The sequence below is a fragment of the Geospiza fortis genome, unplaced genomic scaffold (assembly GCF_000277835.1).
Source record: "Geospiza fortis unplaced genomic scaffold, GeoFor_1.0 scaffold45, whole genome shotgun sequence".
NCBI classification, from domain to species: Eukaryota; Metazoa; Chordata; class Aves; order Passeriformes; family Thraupidae; genus Geospiza; species Geospiza fortis.
In genome coordinates this window covers 5062629-5082127 of record NW_005054327.1, presented here as the reverse complement: position 1 = coordinate 5082127, position 19499 = coordinate 5062629, and the positions used below count along the sequence as shown (strand labels likewise).

The 19499-nt window shown below is 34.5% G+C and overlaps 1 protein-coding gene across 1 annotated transcript in view; it reads left to right on the top strand.

The window, feature by feature from the left end:
- The window catches only part of PIBF1 (progesterone immunomodulatory binding factor 1), a 106737-nt gene that overhangs the window by 68800 nt on the left and 18438 nt on the right, over window positions 1-19499 (top strand). Inside the window, exons 13-16 of the mRNA XM_005421140.2 lie at window positions 1548-1638; window positions 4925-5027; window positions 6765-6895; window positions 15876-15960. Of these exons, the coding sequence (XP_005421197.1) occupies window positions 1548-1638; window positions 4925-5027; window positions 6765-6895; window positions 15876-15960 (410 nt within the window). The remainder of the gene's footprint in view (window positions 1-1547; window positions 1639-4924; window positions 5028-6764; window positions 6896-15875; window positions 15961-19499) is intronic.

Genomic DNA, 19499 nt, shown 5'->3' with positions numbered 1-19499 from the left:
CCTACAACATTTCCAATTTCATTTGTGTTTGTCTTGCTGATGGGACATTTACTGGATGCTAGAGACAGATCTGAATTTACAGGACAGGATCTTACTGACATTTTTCTGAGACATTTGACAGTGAATATGTAACCAAAAAGAAGGGTATTAACAAAGTAAGGATAAATTATTCTTTATGTTTTTCTGAACCAGAGGTGTTAACAGCACCTAAGAAGTCCTGTCATATTTAAGATAGCTCTGAAGTGCTGGTGTCTTTGTAGTGCCACATTAGTAAACTTTTTCTGTCATACTTATTGAAATTTCTATATTTTTTTTATTGTACTAGATATGTGACTTACCACAGGTGCTCTTCTAGAGGCTTTTCTCTTTCTAAATGTGTTTTAAGAATCCTTGTTTAAAATAGCATTACAAGGTATTAGACAAGTGAGAAAAGAAGTTACAGCATTTTGCAAGCTGTTGAGAAATTGAGGTATTTCTGATTTTGAGGCACTTGAGCATTAAGAAAGATGAGTCAGATAGGACTCACATAATTTCCTACATTTGTTTCTCATGTTCCCAACTATTTGATTCATCAAAGCTTTTGTGTGGTGCCTGGGCTGGTGTTTACTTGTTCTCCCTCCTTCTCTCACACCCCTGCCGCTCCCATTTTTCTCATTGTCCCCCTTTACCCCTCCTCTCAGTCCCACTCTCTCTGCCTCTTTCTATTTCACACATACACTTACTCTTTTTATTTTCTTTTTTTTTTCCTGGCCCACTTTGTCTTAAAGGAGAGCAGAAACCTGAATTCCAGAACTTGAAATATGAACATAGATATTTTAATCTTGCTGCTATTGGGATTTCCTTTCAAAGCAATTATAATCTGTTTAAAACCTTTAGAAATGTGTTTTCAGAAATCATTCACCTATGGAAGCAGAGATTATTTTTAATATTTCTATTTTGCATGTACTTAAGAATCTCTTTTTTGCCCTTCTCTGAGGAAATGGATGGCATTTGTTTTGATCAAGTGTGCTGAAATTTCTGATCACCACAGCCTTTCAAAAACCATAGTGAGCAGCTTCACTGTGACATCAGCTCCCTTTACAACATCAGATGTGTCCCTTCTGGTCCCATGTTCTGTCACCTTAAGCACTTCCAAATTTTGTCTTCCTCTACCTTCTCATGTATGCACTGAAAATTAATTATTTAGGTTAAAAACTTAAGCAACCTAACTTTCTACTGCTGAAGTAAACTTATACAAGTAGTATGTATTTTGTGACCATACCAACATGAATATTCAAGATAACTGAACTATTTTCCTTTACTTTTGTATTGCATAAGTCTTACATTAATCATAAAAATGAAAAGCGTTGTATGTAATTAAAGTGTGGCACTAAATCTAATGCTAATGGTGGAAAAAACTGTTCCACTCAAGCCCAGAAGGTTGTACCAACAGAAAATTTAGCTTCTAGAAAAATGTTTTTGCATCTTGAGTTGTAAATAGAATTGCTTATGAGTTTAAAATTTCTGGCACTGTTCTTCAACAGCACCTTTCTGTATTTTTTTTGCAGTGGAAGATGAAGTTGAAGCTGAAAGGGTTCTCTTCTCATATGGATATGGTGCTAATGTTCCTACAACAGCCAAAAGACGACTAAAGCAAAGGTAAAAAAAGAGTACTTCATGAATTCACTTGTTCGAGATAAACTAAATGAAGATTACATGCATTACGTTTTGTATGAGAATCCAGCCAGTTTGATTAACATGAAGAGGTATTTTAATGACTTAAGTATACAGGAATAGATTGAGGACTAGGACCTGTTAATGTGGTTGATGCATATGAATGAGCATATTTTTCTAGGCCATTTTAAAATCTCTTCTCATTGACTTTTAGAAAGATTAATTATAATTGTATAAAATTAAGCAGCTGTAAAAACAGATTAGTTACACTGTTTACATTTATATAATAGCATATGCATTATTAATACCCTAAAAATCATTGTGTTTAATAGTAAGAAAAACATCTCTGTCAGGATATTACGAAGGACAATGGTTCAGAGCATAACTATTTTATCTTCACTAATACAGGATCTTATTCCTCTTGCATTTTTTTTTAGTTTGCTCTGGTTTGGCCAATTTGAAAATTTGATCGATAGACTAAAATGATGCATACGTGAAAAACATGCCTCTTGATCATAGTAATTTTGAAGTAATAAATTTATATTATTTCTTAAAGACAATAATATAAATTTATATTATTGTCTTTAAGAAATAATAGTGACATTTCAATGGGTCATTGTGAGCTTGTGTGCAGTGGCTCTGACTCACTTCTCCCACACAACTAACAACGGGGTAAAAGGAAATGACCTCAGGCTTGCCAAGGGAGGTTCAGGTTGGACAAGTTCTTCACAGAAGTCAAGCATTGGAATAGGCTGCCCAGGAAGGTGGTGGAGTCACCATCCCTGGAAGGTGAGGAGTGTGCAAAAAGCCTCCATAACTCTGTTGCACATCTGATTTAGAAAACTGTTGAGAGCTCTATAGCACCATTTCCTAAAGCTTCAGTCTATTCCTCTTTTGTCAATAGTTTGGGCACTTTTCGGAGTTTCCGTTTCGATCCCTCATTTTCCTCAGCTTATTAGATTCAGTTTAGATTATTTATGTATATGAAGACTCTGTTGAATTTCCTTTGAATGCTGAATCTGATGATCAGGCCAGGGTTTCAGATATGCTTGGAAGACACTTTCTGAGCTTAGAAGCGGCTCTATTGGGATGACTCATATACTCCACTTTTGTTCCAAAAGGCATTGACTAATAAACTGACTTAATCCTTCATAATAGTGTTGGAGACTTCATAGAGTTTCTTTATCTTTTAGAATTAAAAAGATTTAAAAAGCCATAAAAGACTGTGTATGGTTTACCTGCTGTTTTGATTCAAGGAAAACTGCCAGGCAGATAATGTGTGTGATGCCTTTGGCTGCCAAAGTTTTTAAAAGCAAAGACTCTGACACCATCCTCTATTTAGCACCATTAAAGAAACACAGATAAATTTTCTGCTCTCTAGGATTGCTTAAAGAAAGACAATTTATTACAAATGGGAGTAATCTTCTTTCTGGAGTCCACTACCTGCTCTTTAGTCCCAGATATATGGCATCCTTAATGAAGAGCTCCTTTAAGTTCATGTCATGCACTTCGGTCTCTCAAAGTTTGTGCAAAATGGACCTTTTCAGACAGTGTGGGGTCTATACTTCTTCGGCCACTTGCCAGAAACAACTCCTTCATTACTTCAGACATAGGCATTGTACGTCCTTACTACTAAATTGAGCATGCCTGGGAGCGCTCTGAAGCATCAAGATCAAATGGCCTGTAGTAACCTGTTGCCATAAAACAATTCTCAGTATAGGTTAAGCTACATGTGAACAATATATTGGCAGTGATTTGCTTGCCCATGCTGACTTCTCAGCTATGCCTCGGGACTGCTTGGGAAGTGTTAACAAGAGAATACAGAACACTACCAGGATGACTTTGGTGGTTTGCTAACAAGGAATTACCACATTCTTGAGCACTGCATAATTTTGTAGTATAGTTGGAATCAAATGTTTCCAGCATAAGATGTCTTTGCACATCAGTCCCTTTGTCTCTTTGCTTTCAATTCAAACTAGTCAAAAAACATACTGAAAAGTATGCCTGAAAGGTGTACTTGTGTTATCCTTAAATATTTGCAAATTCAGGTGAAGTTCACTGAGTAGTTGAGGCTGGGAAAATTACAATGGGCTGCGTTCCTAAATTTGCCATGGGAAGGTATCCAAGTTTTCACTTATACTCTAATAGCTACTAGTCAAAGAAGTGGTTCCTTTCTCTTTTGTACTAGATGGGATTAGTGAATGAAAGTGTATGTTTATAACACAGATGAAGATTAAGACTTCTGCCAAATCCAGAAGTCTATTCCATTTTACTGAGGAAGAGATGAAGGTTATGACTGGTCAAGTTTTCAGATAAAGTTCATACACTCATCTAGATTTATGCACGCTTAAGCCTGAGCTTCAAGTCAGTCAGTGTGCTTTAGACCACTCTGCCCTCTCATAGATTCTGTATCATAGTCAGGAAATTATTGTGGAGTTACTCAAGAACCACCTGGATGCAGTCCTGCACAACGTGCTCTGGAGGTTGCGCCAGATGACCACTGTGGTCCCTTCCAACCTTGCCCATTGTGTGATTCATAAGAGTTTGGAGGACTAGGTTAGATGTCTGCTAGTAGGCTCTGCAGTGCATATTGAATCTTCACTTTGCTGCCCATGGACCTGTGCTCTTGAGTAGATTCAAAACTCTTTGATTCTGGACATAAACCTTGAAAGAGGTTGAGGATCTAATTTTTTAACTAGGTTGTTTAAGGAACTCAGTAATCCTTTCTCTTCAAAGTTAATCTGTGACTCCACATAAGAGTTTATTTAAAACAAAATGGGCAATAATATTAAATTATTTAGCATATTAAATGTCAGGCAAAGCAATTTTGCCTCTCTTTTGAAAGTGATGAAATACTACATTTTCAGTGTTTTGCTGCAAAACATATATTAATGAGCATCTTTAAACACTTATTTAAGTTAGAATTAAAGTGAGTCTGTAAAGTTGCTAAAAAGTAAATAATCATAATTAGATGAAGGATTTTGACAGTATTTCTACAGTTGTGTAGTATTGGACAAATTGGAATTACTATGCATAAAGTATTACAATAACATAACTATGGGAATGCTGTTTTAGTTCCGTTACATTTTGTAATATTTTCACTGTTTTTCTAACTTTGACCATGCAGCATGTTTAACTATGTAGTTTATGTATGTTAATATTTAAGCATTGGTGAAAAATTAAGGCAATCAAATCCTGAAGCATAAATGTTAGAATTTCTTTTGCCTATTTTGGAAAAAATTCAAGTTGAGCTTGCTTTTTACTGGCACAGTGTTCATTTGGCAAGAAGATTGCTGCAGCTAGAAAAGCAAAACTCGTTGCTTGTGAAAGATCTGGAACATCAGAAGGAACAAGTAATACAGATTTCACAAGAGGTAAATCATTATTACACAAAAATTCAAATATGTAGAAACATTGCAGAACAGCTGTTCATAAAACGAAATATTTTCTAAACAGCGTTTTTTATGTATTTGATTTTTTAAAAATGGCTTCATAATTAACCAAAATTCTGTGATAGAAGTTTTCAAAGAAGTTTATATTGTGTTTTGCAACTAATATTGAAAGGAGGATTACTTTACAGGCTAAACAAGAATGTGAACCAGACAGACAACGTTTTGATTTCTGAACAGAAGAACAGCCAGCCAAGCTAGTTTGTTCTGTTTGATACTTAATTGTTCAATGAATGCATCACTACTTCTTACACAGCTCTTCTGTTAAATCACTTTTGAAGATATTTAACAAACCTCAGCTTGAAAGGCCCCCAGAATTAGGGCAAACTAATTTTTTAAAAAATCTTTAAATTGTCTTTTAATTTTTCTCATAGGAATGAAAGGATAACTAAGTTTTCTATTAGATGATGCCACCATATGTAATTTGTAGGCTTACTATTTCAGGAATGTGTTTAACAGTTTGATTTTTAAAGCCACAGTAATTACAAATTAGAATTACTACACCCAAGTACTTAACAGAGTGAAAATATTTGAATTTCTACATATTTGTAAATTAGTTGAATTTTATAAATTTTATGTGTTTATATATGTTTATATAGATCATTTCAGTGAAAGATACATGAGCAGTGAAGTTTGGGGATTTTTTAACCAATACTCTAATTTGTTATATATTCTTGGGTGTATCATTGTAGTTTCTATTTGACTAAAATATATTCTTTCGGGTTTTTACTTGGAAGACATCTGGGAATTGGTGAATCCATTGTTTTCCTTGGTATTCTTCCATATCACTATTCTTTGCCTTAAATTTTTCTGTTTCATTTCAATATGTTCCTTACCCACAGTAGTTTTATACTTGCTTTACTGATGAAAGATTCAATATCACTGACCTTAGTTCAAATTCCTGCAACTTTCCGCAGGAGCATCTTAAGCTCATTTTTATCCTGGCATTAAATTTTTGATCTTTTACCATATAATTGTATAGATTAAATCACAATACAATCCAGTACAAAGTTAAACATTGGTTTTTTGTGTAAAGTTCTAAAACTTCTTTTTGCTTTCTTTACATGATTTTTTTTAATGTAAGAACAAATCAGGGATCCTGTAGACTGCAGCATGCTTAAGTAGCCCATTATTTTTCTTTCCACTGACAGTTTGTTCAGTCATCCAGATGAAGTCAAGAACATTGATAAAAAGCTGATGCAAAAGTGATTTTTTCAGCTTTTGGTTTGAACTTGGCTCAAATACTGCTACTTAAGTGCAGTATTTATTATGCAACCTCTTCAGCTTTTTAAAGGAGGGAGGAAAAGACCACAGTAAGTCAGTAAGACCATAAACAGAGGCATTGACTCTACTTTTTTTAATCAACAAAAGCTGTTACATTAAAACCCTTGAAAATGCAGATTAGGGAAGTGTAGAGAGTGGTATCATTATTGCAGTGAAAATAGCACACAATTAGAACAGAAAAGTGTGAAGATAATGCACTAGTAGTAATCAATTTGAAGGTGGTATGTTTCCTTTTTTGTGTATGTAATAAAAGGCTAGGAGTTTATATTAATATGCAATTGTTAAAAACCAATAATATCCAATAATAATTCAGTACTAATCAAGTAATTGTGCTTTATAAGTTAAAAAAATTTTGGTGGTTACACCTTTTTTTTGCAGCTTGACAGAGCAAATTCTTTGTTGAACCAAGCACAACAGCCATACAAATACCTCATTGAAACTGTGCAACAGAGAGATTCTCAAATAAGTCTACAGAAAGAACATATTACACAACTTGAAAAAGATGTCAGGTAATTAAAATCACTGATTCTTGTTTTATTTTCTCTTAAACTGAAGGTAAAAACACTTATATTTTTATCATTAGAAAAAAATTGTGCTATTGTCCACAAAGTTGAGATGTTAACACTCCATCACTGACCAACTCCAGTCCTCATGCTGCAACTGTAGCACTTGTTATTTCTCTCACAATGTCAGAAAAAGTACTTTAGTTTTGGAAAAGTAGCTGTGACAGGTTTAAAGTGAGTTTGGAGTTGAGAAGAGCTCTCGTGAAGTAGAGAAGAGTTCAGAAGACTAAAAGGAAAGAATGACACACTAGTTGTACAAATCAAGTAAAAATCAAGAAAAAAGTTGGAGAAAAATTATAATAGCATAGTCCACCAGTAAAGGGTATTTCAGCCAAAATTAGAGCATATGCTCTCATGGAGACTCTCTGATTTGCTGCTGTATCCATCTGTCAGAGCTCTCTAACCACTGAGCAACTTCCCTAACACATGATTCCCAGGTAAGCTGTTACAAAATAATATATCCCTTGATTTTCAAGGAAGTTGATAGCCAAGTCCCACTGCTCTACAGAAGAATTAGCATTTTAAGTATTCGGTGTTTTATGTGGCATCTTGGTTTAGGAATAGCAAACAGTAACTATTAGAAGACATTAATGTGATTCTGTTATGAAGCAATTACATGAAAAATACAGGATTTTCCACTAATCTACTGAAGCAATTAAAATAAAACAGGATTCACCCTAGCTAATACTTAATCTTACATACTGTCATACATATGTATCTATTCAGAGCGTTTTGATGGTTTGATGGTTTTTGGATGCTAAAAAATGCCTAAAAATGCTTATTATCCAAGCAAATCTATATATGAATCAATAAGTTTATAAATAAACTGAAATACTAATTCAAAGTTCCTGACAAGATATTTTTCACTGAGCTTCATTTTGATTCAATAAGAATAGACCTTTTTTAATTCCAGAATCAAGTGGTTTTGATATTTTCCTAGACTTGTTACATTATAAGAAACACCTCAAAGATAAATTATATTTTTCCAGAAAATGAAAAATCCCAGTGTTCTCTATATACAGTGTCTTACTTTCCATTTGTGAAAAGTATCAAAGAATTGGTCACAAATTTTTAGATTATGGCAATAATAATGGAATGTTTTTGTTATTCACAAAGTAGTTCAAAAGTCTCTCAAAAGGAAGATAGAAGGGGAATGCATAGGTGAGGTCATTTCTGAAAGTGTGTGTTTCATGCTTTAAAATCTAAAAGAACTTAAATGTGTTGTTAACATTGATTTTCTCAAGTTAAATGGCTCATTGCCAATAATCTGTATGCTTAGATATTCTTCTTAAATTTACCTTACAAACTAAGGTACCTAAATCAGAGACTTAGGTCAACTTTCCTTAATAGTTCATGGAGGAAGTGACATCTCCAAAAAGCAATTCAGATTTTGGGTGGAGTGAATTATTTCTTAGAGATGACTATTACTCTCCATTCCTGTAAAGGAATTTTTTTTTATTTTAAAGGGACTCAGGTTAAGAAAGAAAATTAATCTGCCCTACAGTGTGAGCATTCATGGTAAACATACCAGCAGTACTCCACTGTGGGGAGCGGGAGTGTGCTCAGCATTAGTCTATGTTTCTGTAAATGAAAGTGTGGCCTGACAAAAAAAATACTAGAGCAAAAAAAAAGTAACATTTACTTTGTACATCAGTTATTTTGGTTAATTTTTTTTCCGGGTAGTTTCCAGTATTCCTTCTAAACTGAAAATAGCTTTTACTCCACTATCACAAGCTTGCCCAGTTTCATAGGCCAGAGAAATTCTTGCGGACAACCTAATGTCTTAGGGCTTTCGGTGCATATTAGTAGTCCTTAATTTTGCTGTTCATAACTCCACATTTAAAACAAAGGTGCTAAATTGTTAGCTGGTATTCCCTGGCATACATGAGAAATCATAATCTGGGATGAAATTGATTATGTTGGTCCTTTGCTTTCCAATAAGTGAGAGGAAGGTTAGAGGTAGGGATTTCTATCCAGAGAAACATTACATTCAAGAAATTTCTTGTCATGAGGATAACCTTTTGGAATCTGCTGATGACAGTTTTAAATTAAAATATCCCTTAGGTGATTTCAGATTACTCTCAGCTATTCGAGAACTGAATCAGAATGGGATTTAAGTAAATTAATGATAATCCTACCAAATATATGCCAAGTGAAGCTCTGCTGGATCAAAAGATTTAGCCCACTATTCCTATCCCTCTTAGTTTATTAAACAGCATTTTGTTGGTTTGTGCATGGAATATTTTTGAGAGGATGAGTTCAGAATTAATACTCCTCAAGGAGAGCCTTAAATTCTGCAGATAATGTCGGTGCTATTAGAAAAGTATTAGTGAAAACACTAAACATGGTTTATAAAGCCTGGTCTCTCTGTATCTCAGAGCTGAAGGAAAATTTTAATATTTGTAAAACCATTTAAAAATGAAATTGTTCTTTCAACCATTACCTGTGATTAATAGTTAATAATACTGCAATTCTGCAGCAGCCTCTAATCTGAGGTTTAATTTGTGCTACAGTTACACAAGGTACATTATTTTTTAAAAGTTGAAGTACAATAATGCATTAGTTTTTTTTCTAAACAGCAATTTCACAAAAACCAGCTAAAGGAAAAATAGTGCTTCAATTCTTGTTTTCAGATGGACCTTCAAAAATACTGGTGATTTTTTTGGGTGCATAATTTTTTTAATCTCATATTTGAGTACCAGATTGGAGACAAATTAATGTACTGTTGATAATGCCTGCACCCTGAGAATCAAGACTTAATTTATCCTTACAGCTGCTCCATGCTTGATCATAATTTTCCTTCCTTCTTATTTAGTGTGCAGATTCAGTGGTGGAAGAGTGTTCTTTTTATGTTGTGTTTTTATCTCATCTGCTCATCAAAAGAGAACATTATGTAAATCATGGATTCCCCAAGCAGAACAGGCACATCTGTGTTATCAGTGCCAGTGTTCTCTATCACTCCCCACTTAACTTGAGTGTGGAGGGATCAGCAAGGACTTATTTGCAAGTGAATTTACTTTTTTAGTCTTAATCCATAATTGCCTCCTATACACAGTGATCATGGCCAATAGTCTTTTTAGAACATACTCCTGGGGTGATTAGGTTCCAGCAGATTTCCCAGGATGATGAGTCAGTATTTTATTGCAACCTATAAATGTTTTGCAGCAACCTGCAGCACTTGGTACTTCCATGTCTATTGAGAAGTTTGTTGGCTGTACTGGATGTGAGTTTCTGTGATAAAACAGAATGTTGTTCAACAGCAGATGTTGAATCAGCAGAACAGGAAGACAAGCACAAGGAAAGCTATCTATGACAGAAATCTCATTTTGGATGTTCTTGGTCGGTATCTTTATCAATTTTTCACAAAATAGCCTAAATTCATGTATATAATGGTCCCTTAACAGGCAACAGATGTGTTCAGTATTCTCCACACTCATAATTCTATTAAAGTGTCATTTCTGACAGCAGTTATTTCTGCAAGAGGAATGGGAAAGATTCAGGCAGATAATTTTGATATAGTATTTTTGACAAGTCCGGCAGACCCATCTAAGTCTCTTTCCAGCATGGTCTTCACTTCAACTAGCATCAAGTTCACTTCAACTAGAGCAGCTTACCTGCCTTCATCCTTAATTGTCACGCCTGTAGAGCTAAGGCTGTCTTTCAGAGCCTTCATGTCAAAATATCTTCCTCACTTGGAAGGACTGTTCAAGTGGTGCTCAAGGTTGCCTGTGTGAGTAGCTATCAGACTGAATCACAGAGTGGTTTGGAGTGGAAGGAACCTTTAAAGATCATCTAGTTATACCTTCCTGCCATGAGTAAGGACATCTTCCACTAGATCAAGTTGCTCAAAGCACCATTCAACTTCTCACTGAAAGGAGAGAAACAACCAGAATACTTATCAGACAGAATTAACGTAGTGTATCCAGCAGACCTGGAGATACTTTGTTGGCTTGCTGAGAAGTGTGTCCTTTCTGGACACGTGGATCTTTAGCCATACCTTCATAAGAGCTGCAAGAGCTGTTTTGGTTGGGGTAAATGCTGATAAATGGGCTGCTGCCATTGCTGGGATCTGCATGAACAACTTAGGGACCCACTGCCAGGTTATTAAAGGTGTGCTCATACCGCTGCTGAGGTACAAAAGTGAAGGCACAAGCATATTACCACTCAAGGAGAAGGAGAGGTTGTTTAGGATAAGGAGGCTGTCAGGTGTTGCCCACATATGGTGTTCACTCCCACTCTCATTCCCATCCCTTTAGGATTCTCCCGGGCAGGCCAAGGGCTGTGCTGGCACTTGGCCTCCAAGAGGACTTGGCTCTGGGAGCAGAACACTTTGTGTGCTTCTGAACTGAGCCATGCACCTGCAGATATGTTTCGGATACAAAACCTTGGTCTTTAGTGACAGGGCATCTGCAGGATGCATTTATAGGTGGTCTGCATATCTCAAAATACTCTGTTAAGTAACTTCTTATTTATATTAGACCACATAGCACTCTCGTTAATAAAAGGAAGTAGTGATGCTTAATAAGAGCAGTGCTGTGTGTGAGGATGACTCCTTGCTGCTATAAAGAAATCTCTCTAGCATACAGTTCTTTAGCCAGAAACGAAAACATCACATTTAGCACTCCTTTTGAAAAGAAATGCTTGTAACTATGTCATGCTGTGGGAAAACAAATCTCTGAGTTTCATTCTTATGTATGTAGTGAAGTAATTGTAGTTTTAGTACATAATTTTCTGCTAATAACATCTAGGTTTATAAATAACTGGAGATGTTAACAGGACTTCATTCATAAAGAGAGGGTATTTATTTTAAATGCAGTTACTCAAATTTCTCGGTACCAATGGCTGGTTTTAAAAGAGGTTCACTTATGCAAAAGCAATACTCAAAAGCCTTAACTGTGTGGAAAATCCAGAAGCCATATAAGGATTTTGCTCACTAAGAAGCTTTGTACTGAAATGTTCCTTACCTAAACATTTTGGGTTCTCTAATTGCCATCCAAACATAAAGCTTGACATAGAGTGTTAGATGAGTTTTTCCCATCAAAGAATGGGCAATGAGCTTTTTATGAGAACATTACCATTCTATGAAATATGCACCATCTATTCCAATAGTACTGCAGCTTACCAGAGAAATGCTCCAAGCAAAATTTGTAGAAATATGTCCTTTTTTATTCATTTTCTGACCTGTAATACAACATTTGAAAAGTTGTTTGCGTTGTTGTTTTTTGGTTTTTTTTTTGCAGTTTGAAAAAGTAATTTTAAGTTGAACACTTCATGGATAGGTTTTTAAGCCTCCTGAAACATTCCAGTTAAAATCATTAAGCAATACTCTCCTAAATCTGTTTAAAAATCTGAACTGTGGTTATTTAGCTGCACAATGAGAGATCACTGATTTGTCATGTATTCTCTTTTGTAAGGAACTCTTGTTTGGAAAATATCTTATACCTCTCTTTCTAACTATGTGACTTAAGAACAAAATTTGACCTAGACTAATAATTAACTACCTGCTTTGAGCTATTCATCTGTAATTTGCAGACAAGGGCTACCTTCACTATATGGCTATTTTATATATTCAGTTATATGTAAAAACCTTTACATATACTATTTGTATTTCAATTTTTTTTCAATGGTAATACTATATCTGAATATAAAATGAAAAAAAAACCTAATATTAGACTATTCAACTTCATGCTGTAAGGGCAAATAAACAGAAAGGCACAATCCATTACTTAGAGCATCTGGAGTACACAGTTCACTGAAAAAGAAACATACTTTTTTTTCCAAACTGAGTAGAAGTAATAAAAAATCCAGTACTATATAAACCCATGTCTATTTTGTGTGTCCAGCATAAACATATTATTCAGAATATCTAATTATAGAAGCTTCTGAACAGGATAGTAAATAATTTATTTACACTTCAACCTTAAAAATGGTTTAGTTGCCCAAATTGAAAAGAGTTTATAAGGCTGAAACTGGGAAATGTTAGTATCTATTCTCCAGAAAAATCATGTTACCTAGAAATGTCTTACATAAAATATCCAGGCTACCATGGCTTTAGATCCTGAGTGAAGCAAGACAAAACAAGCCAGTGGTTGCTATGAGGAATGTGTATGCATATGACAAGCGTATTTTATGGTGAGCCTGCATTCCTGGTACCTGGGTTCATACCTGGCTAGGCTTTAAAAGCATGATGGAATGAAACTAGATGTCCTTCCAGACAATTTGGTTCCTTCTGGAAAGCACAAAGAAAAAGCAGGACCTGCCTGCCCTGCTTTTCAGTTCTCTAACCTGGACTTTTCAGGCCACAGTTCTGTGATATCTCACAACAGACACCTTCTCCACATTGAGGATGAGGCCATCAGTGACCAGCACTGTGGAGCACATCATGGTTCCATCTTTTTAGATGGAAGTTACAACCCTTGAGCTCTAGTGTTAGAAGCTGGTTTGCCTAGACTCATAGATGGTGGCTTCAGAATCATAGCAAGACACTTGAGGCACTCCATCACCAAATGGAGCAGCTCATCCTTGCCTTCAGCTGTAGGTCTCCACTGTACATGGCAAATCAAGTTATTTTGGTGATCTATGTGAAAAATAACCTTTAAAAAGATGCCACTGTCCATCCAGATCAGTGAAGGACCTTCTTATGTGGTGACAAAGTGTCTAGTACCAACAGAAAGAGTAGGTTACCATGATGTGGCAAGGGAAGGATGATCCTTCAACAGTTCTCACTTAGGTCAGCTAAAACAAATTGTAATGCTGCTCTCTGATTTGTAACACTGCCGGTTAAACCTGGACTAGGTTAAACTACTCTTCACTGGGAGTGTAAGGTAGGTACCTAGAATCTCTTTGCTGCTATCCAAGATGTTGGTTCAGAACATTTTAAACCAGAAACTGAAATGGTCAGTCTTCTTCCCAAGATGCAACTTTTGAAGGTATTTCTGTTTAACCTTGTCATATATTATCATTCTGTCTGGTAACTATTTTCTCACTCTGTTAAATGTGTATATGCCTCTTTCAATATTCTTTCATGAGCACATCAATTATTCCCTGCTATCTGCAATGATGAAAAAGCACAAGTATTGCAGAACTACGAAATTCTAAGTCTGCATATGCTTTGGTAATTCTATGTGAATGTGTATGAAAGAAAACACATGAAGTGCTACTGAATCATATAGTAGTCTATGTCCTATATTTTACTATAAAAAAAGAAAATTAGAACTGCTCTACATTGATCACTTACATCATATTATTTCAGAAGGTGTAAGCAGTATAAGTAGAATAGGTTATATTCTGTAGATAAAACTGAACCTCAAACATTAACTTCTGGTTCAGTCCTGAACATTAATGATTATGCTTATTCAGTACACTACTTAAGTCTTAGAGAAACTTGTATTATTGCTTCTCTAATAAGTTTTTGAGCCTCTAGAAGGATTAGTTTATGTTCTTAGGAAATACAGAAATCCAAGAAAAAGTGATATGTAAGTAACAACACATGAACCCAAGAAAAAGAAGGTACAGCAATTTCATCGTGATTAAAAATGTGACAGAAAATAAAACTCTTGAAAATATTAAAATATTTTTATAGTTTTTTAAAATGTTATTACTTTTCTTTTAAATAGTTGAAACAATTGAGCAATTTGGCAAAAGGATACATTTTTTTTTCCTGAGAATTAATGAATGCCTAGAAGGAATTGACAGTCGTAATTTACAATGCAGAGCTTGTAAGGAACTGCCAGAAAATCTCTGGGGCAAAGGATGATGTTGCTTATTTGAAATGAGCGGATGATACACGGCCAATTAAAGATTGATTTATTTTGTTGATCATTTCTGGATCAAATATTGGAAATATTAAATAATTTGTGTTTGCAACATATGTAATTGCTCCATTTATAAAATTTTAATATATTTGCTTTTGAACTCCTGACCTGTTTGCAGTATTACATATTTGCATTCCATGTGCAGAATTGCATTTTTCATAGTTCTTGATTTATGTTACAGTTTATCTTGTACAACGTATTTTGTTAAGTCATGTTAATGGCATATATAACATGTCTTCCAAGAAAATCTCTGTGGCTGTTTTAACAAAATAGATTATATACTGGTATATGCATGCATTAGTCTAAAATTTAATGTTAGAAACTGATGCTGGGGCTAAATAGGAAAATACATTTAATTATTATAGAACTGCTGCCTGGAATCACAATGTGTATGCTAAACATTTCAAATGTTCATGTGCTATAACTGAAGACAAAGAATGATTAAAGTTAAACATTACATTCTGCTATAAAGGCATGCCTTCAATGCTAAATCAGTTTTCATACTCACTTCATAGGACAAGCTTGATCCCATACATTATCCTGGAATAAAAATATTTAAAATAACAAAAATATGTTTACCATTTTTGCAGAAACTACACAGCTAAAGGGAGAAGAGCTGTATGTTTTTCTTCCTTCTATTTGCTATTTTCAGAATTCTAAATACAGTACTATAGAGACTTCATACTCTTTATACTACTGTGCTACTGCTAGTGACTAATACAACAAAGAAATCCACATTTTGATATGGAAGTGTAGGTATAAGGAGACTTACTTTGCTTATAAAATAATCTCATTTTGCCTAGAAGAAACCAAGAAATTATAAAAGAAGATTCTAATCATTTAAATTACCCTTCAGAGAAAAAATAAGGCATTTTATGAAGGCTTTGAATAGTTTTTCTGTTTGACTAAAATAAGAAGTTGTGCGTACATTTGGGCACATTTATAAAAATTTCAGTGCTTGAACATAGAGAAGGATCATTTGATACAATTACTTGAGCAGATTTTTATTGTTGCCAGTATTTAGCTTTAGAAAATGCATGTTTCAGCCAGAACACAAGATTAAAAGAGATTATCTGTTGCTATTACTGCATTTCCTATCCTCTTTTTACCAGTCTTTTAAATAAAGAAAAGACAGCTTTGCTGCGTGTCAAGAATCAAATGGCAGCAGATTTGGAGAGACTTCTAAATGACCGTGAGGTAATCTTCCTTTTTTAGCATTGTTACCATAAGTGCACTTTTTTGCTACTGGCTCTTAGACCATGGAGAAAAAAATTGTTTACTTGGGTTTGATTTGTTGGGGTTTTCTTGTCTGTGTTGTTTTCAGCAACACAGGTGACCGTGGCTGTCAGGTACTGGGGAGGGTCTCAGTTGTACTCTCAGTTGTTAAATTCTCTCTGATGATTTATTGTCTCTGTTCTTTCTTTTTTTTTTTTTTGCCTTGAACAGTGTTTGGCAATTGCAAGCATTTAACAAAATCTAGATAAACACAGTGAAATTGATACACATGTAATCTGCAAGGTCTACATTTGCCACAGTATGCTTCAGGGATCTCTGTACTCCCCAATCCTTCCAGCCAAACATTGGACCAAAGCGCTGTTCAATTCATTTCCCATACACTCTTTTGAATCCCTTTTCAACTCCAAAATAGGGGTTAGGGAGAGGAAACAAGACAATAGTTACACAGATTTCCGAGAATAGTCGAGGTACTTTTTTGTGTACTTACCTGAGTTTCATCTGAGCAAGAATCAGTGTGCTACTGGACTGGATTATGCTCTCAGATCTAAAAGTATGCAAAATTGTGCCATTTAAGGAACCCTAAAGGCTCTTGTCAAGATTTTTATCTGAACAATCTTAAGAGATTAATATGTCATGGTATAGGAGAGAAAATCTGCAGATTAAATGTCTGAAATAAAGGATGAAAATAAATGAAGTTTACTGCAGGACTCTGAGAATATGAACAATACCACAGAATTTTCTGACACTAAAGAGTACTGAAGATATAAAACCAAAAGCTGACCTAAGCAGCTATTAACTCTTCTCCCAGAGCTGCTGAATGATTTGGCAAAGATTTGCAGAAAAAAATACAACATTGACAAATCAGGAATGAGGAAAAACAGTGCAAATTATAGGTACAGAGTGATGGGACCTCGCTACCCACTTACTTGTTCAGAAAGTGGTTGTAGAGGCATATCAGTAGTTCTCTGACAACATCTTTCTTTTCTCTTACCAGTAAGAGAAAGATGGAGAGATTCCTTTAAAGGAAGCTACAACTCCCCTAAATTATCCTCTCAGAGTTCAGATTATCACTCAGTTTAAAACATTATTTTCACAGAAAACTGACTATCCGCCTCCTGAAGTCTCATTCCACCTCTAAAATTGTTTTCCTTCATCTCCTTTTCATACTATTCATCACATTTCCTTCTTAGATAGTAAACCAAAATCCATGCCATTAATTGGTCCAAACTAGTTTGTCTCTCCCAGGCACTTAAAAAACTCCTTTTTTTTAGAACCAAAACAAAACAGTTTCACTGGCAGCTGAATCCAAGTGAACCTCAACTTAAATGAAAACTACTAATTCTGTTTGCTGAGTTCCAAACCAAACTAATCTATGATTTAAACATTTCTAGATAGTTTATAAACCTTACCATTATATTAATGCTTTATCATATCCTTATATTAATGATATGAAAAATACTCTGAGGAAACATGATGTAATTGTATAAACATGTAGTGTTTTTTCCAATATTATAGGTCCTTGGCCTACTTTCAAATTAATTTCTTTCAAAATTTCCTGTTCCTACTCTTTCTTTCCCAACCAGGGGTGCTGCCAACTAGTTATGCTTACAAAGCAATCACACTTGGGTCCCTACTTTTAGTAGTGTCAAATCAATGAGGATGCATTGCAGCTGATTAAAAGCAGTAGAAAGTGATAAAAGAAAAATTTTGCCATGTTTTCTAAGAAAACTATAACATTTCTAACTTAAAGCTATGCAACATTTTTTACATCCAAACTACATTAGCCCCTGTAAGTACCCTCATAAACTATTCCTGATATGCAGCAGTTTGCTTCTTTGTGTCATTTCACCATTCCAAATTTTAAACTATGTCAAACAATCAAGGAAGGCTGGCAGAGGAAGGCTTGATTGGAAAAGAAAAGCAAATACTTGAGTCTGAAACAGACTTCTTCGATGATTCTCATACCCTGAATGTTAAGATAATTGATTAAATATTTCCAAAATTAGTACTGTTTTCTGAAATTTCTTTTTACATCTATTAAAAATAGGACATACTAGTCAAACTGGTTTTGTCAAACAGTGATAATGTTTTTTAAAGATACCTCTGCAGAAAAGAATATGAATAAAAAATATGAAAAAGGAACATTAGAAATTGCATGTTTGAGGGAAGAACACTATGAAATGCCAGTACAACACACAAAAAAAATCTCCTGAGAAACAAAATAGTAGTTAAAATTGTTTCAGGAAAATGTTGGAAAAGAACAGGTAGCTTTTGTGTTTGTGTGTAATTTTAACTTTTGTCAATTCTGTTTATTCCTAATGCAGCCTTTTATTTTTTACTTCTAATGCAAACTTCTTCCAGTAGTTTTACACTTCATGAATTTCTCTAAAAGGCAGTTATCTCATGTATTGAAATCTTTGTACAGGATAGTGAGTTAGTCTTTGACTATACTTCTTTGCCATCTTAATAAAAGATTTAAATTTGCAGTAACATCACAATTTTTCAGTAATTATCCTTGCTGACAGAAATAAAGAATACAAATTTTCTTGCGTCAGGTTAGTAAAGGGTTAACTGCATTTAAACAGATTGCAATTTTAAATGAAACTGACAGGCAACCTGTAAATACAGATCCATACACTTCGAAAAAAAAAGATGAATTATGTGTTTATGTGTTTGGTACGTGCTATCATGTAACAGGGTTACTATCAGCCTTGTTCAGTCATTGCACATACTAAACTGTCATGTCTTGTTAGGAATTACCTTGTTGCTCTCATGTTTGCAAGTAGAAACATTAGAATTCTTGAATAGATAAACCTAAGATATTCATAGTTAAGATAAAATGAAGTTTAAGTATGTTAAAAGTAACTGCTAAAAGTACAAGCAAAATGCCAAAATGATCTTAATGCTGTCTTCCAGCAACGTGTTTCAATAGGTGCACAGCTTTGACTTCAGGTATTCCAGCCTGTGTGGTCTCAGACTGTATTAACTCTTTTTAATGGAATGTTAGAGTCTCAGGGGTTGGAAGGTTTTTTAATTTTTATCTCTTTGTGATATCAGCTACATTCATAATGCTGCTTTGGAAACTATTATTGCATTTTATACACTTTTTAAATAAAGAACTTACATTCATGATTAATCTCTTTTCACAGATTTTAATTTGAGAAGAAGAAAGTTGAAAGTTATACTTTGAATCTTGGAAGAATTTCTGTAGGATTCTTATATGAGCTCTTTTATTACAGGAAAAAATTACCCTAAATGTTAATGTCATAAAATAGTTCATTATTTCAAATTATATAGACGTCTAATTTGATGATGAATCTTATATTTTGTTGTGGGACATCAAAGTGAAAAATAGTTATTTGATTATGTAAAGCCTTAAAAGCTTCTATCCACCTATGAAGGAGACCAGAGGAAGGTTGGGGTTTTATTCAGACTCTATTCTTGGCCTAAATTCTGAATTGTTTCTTGGCCTGCTTCTTCCTTTTCTGTCTGAATTAATT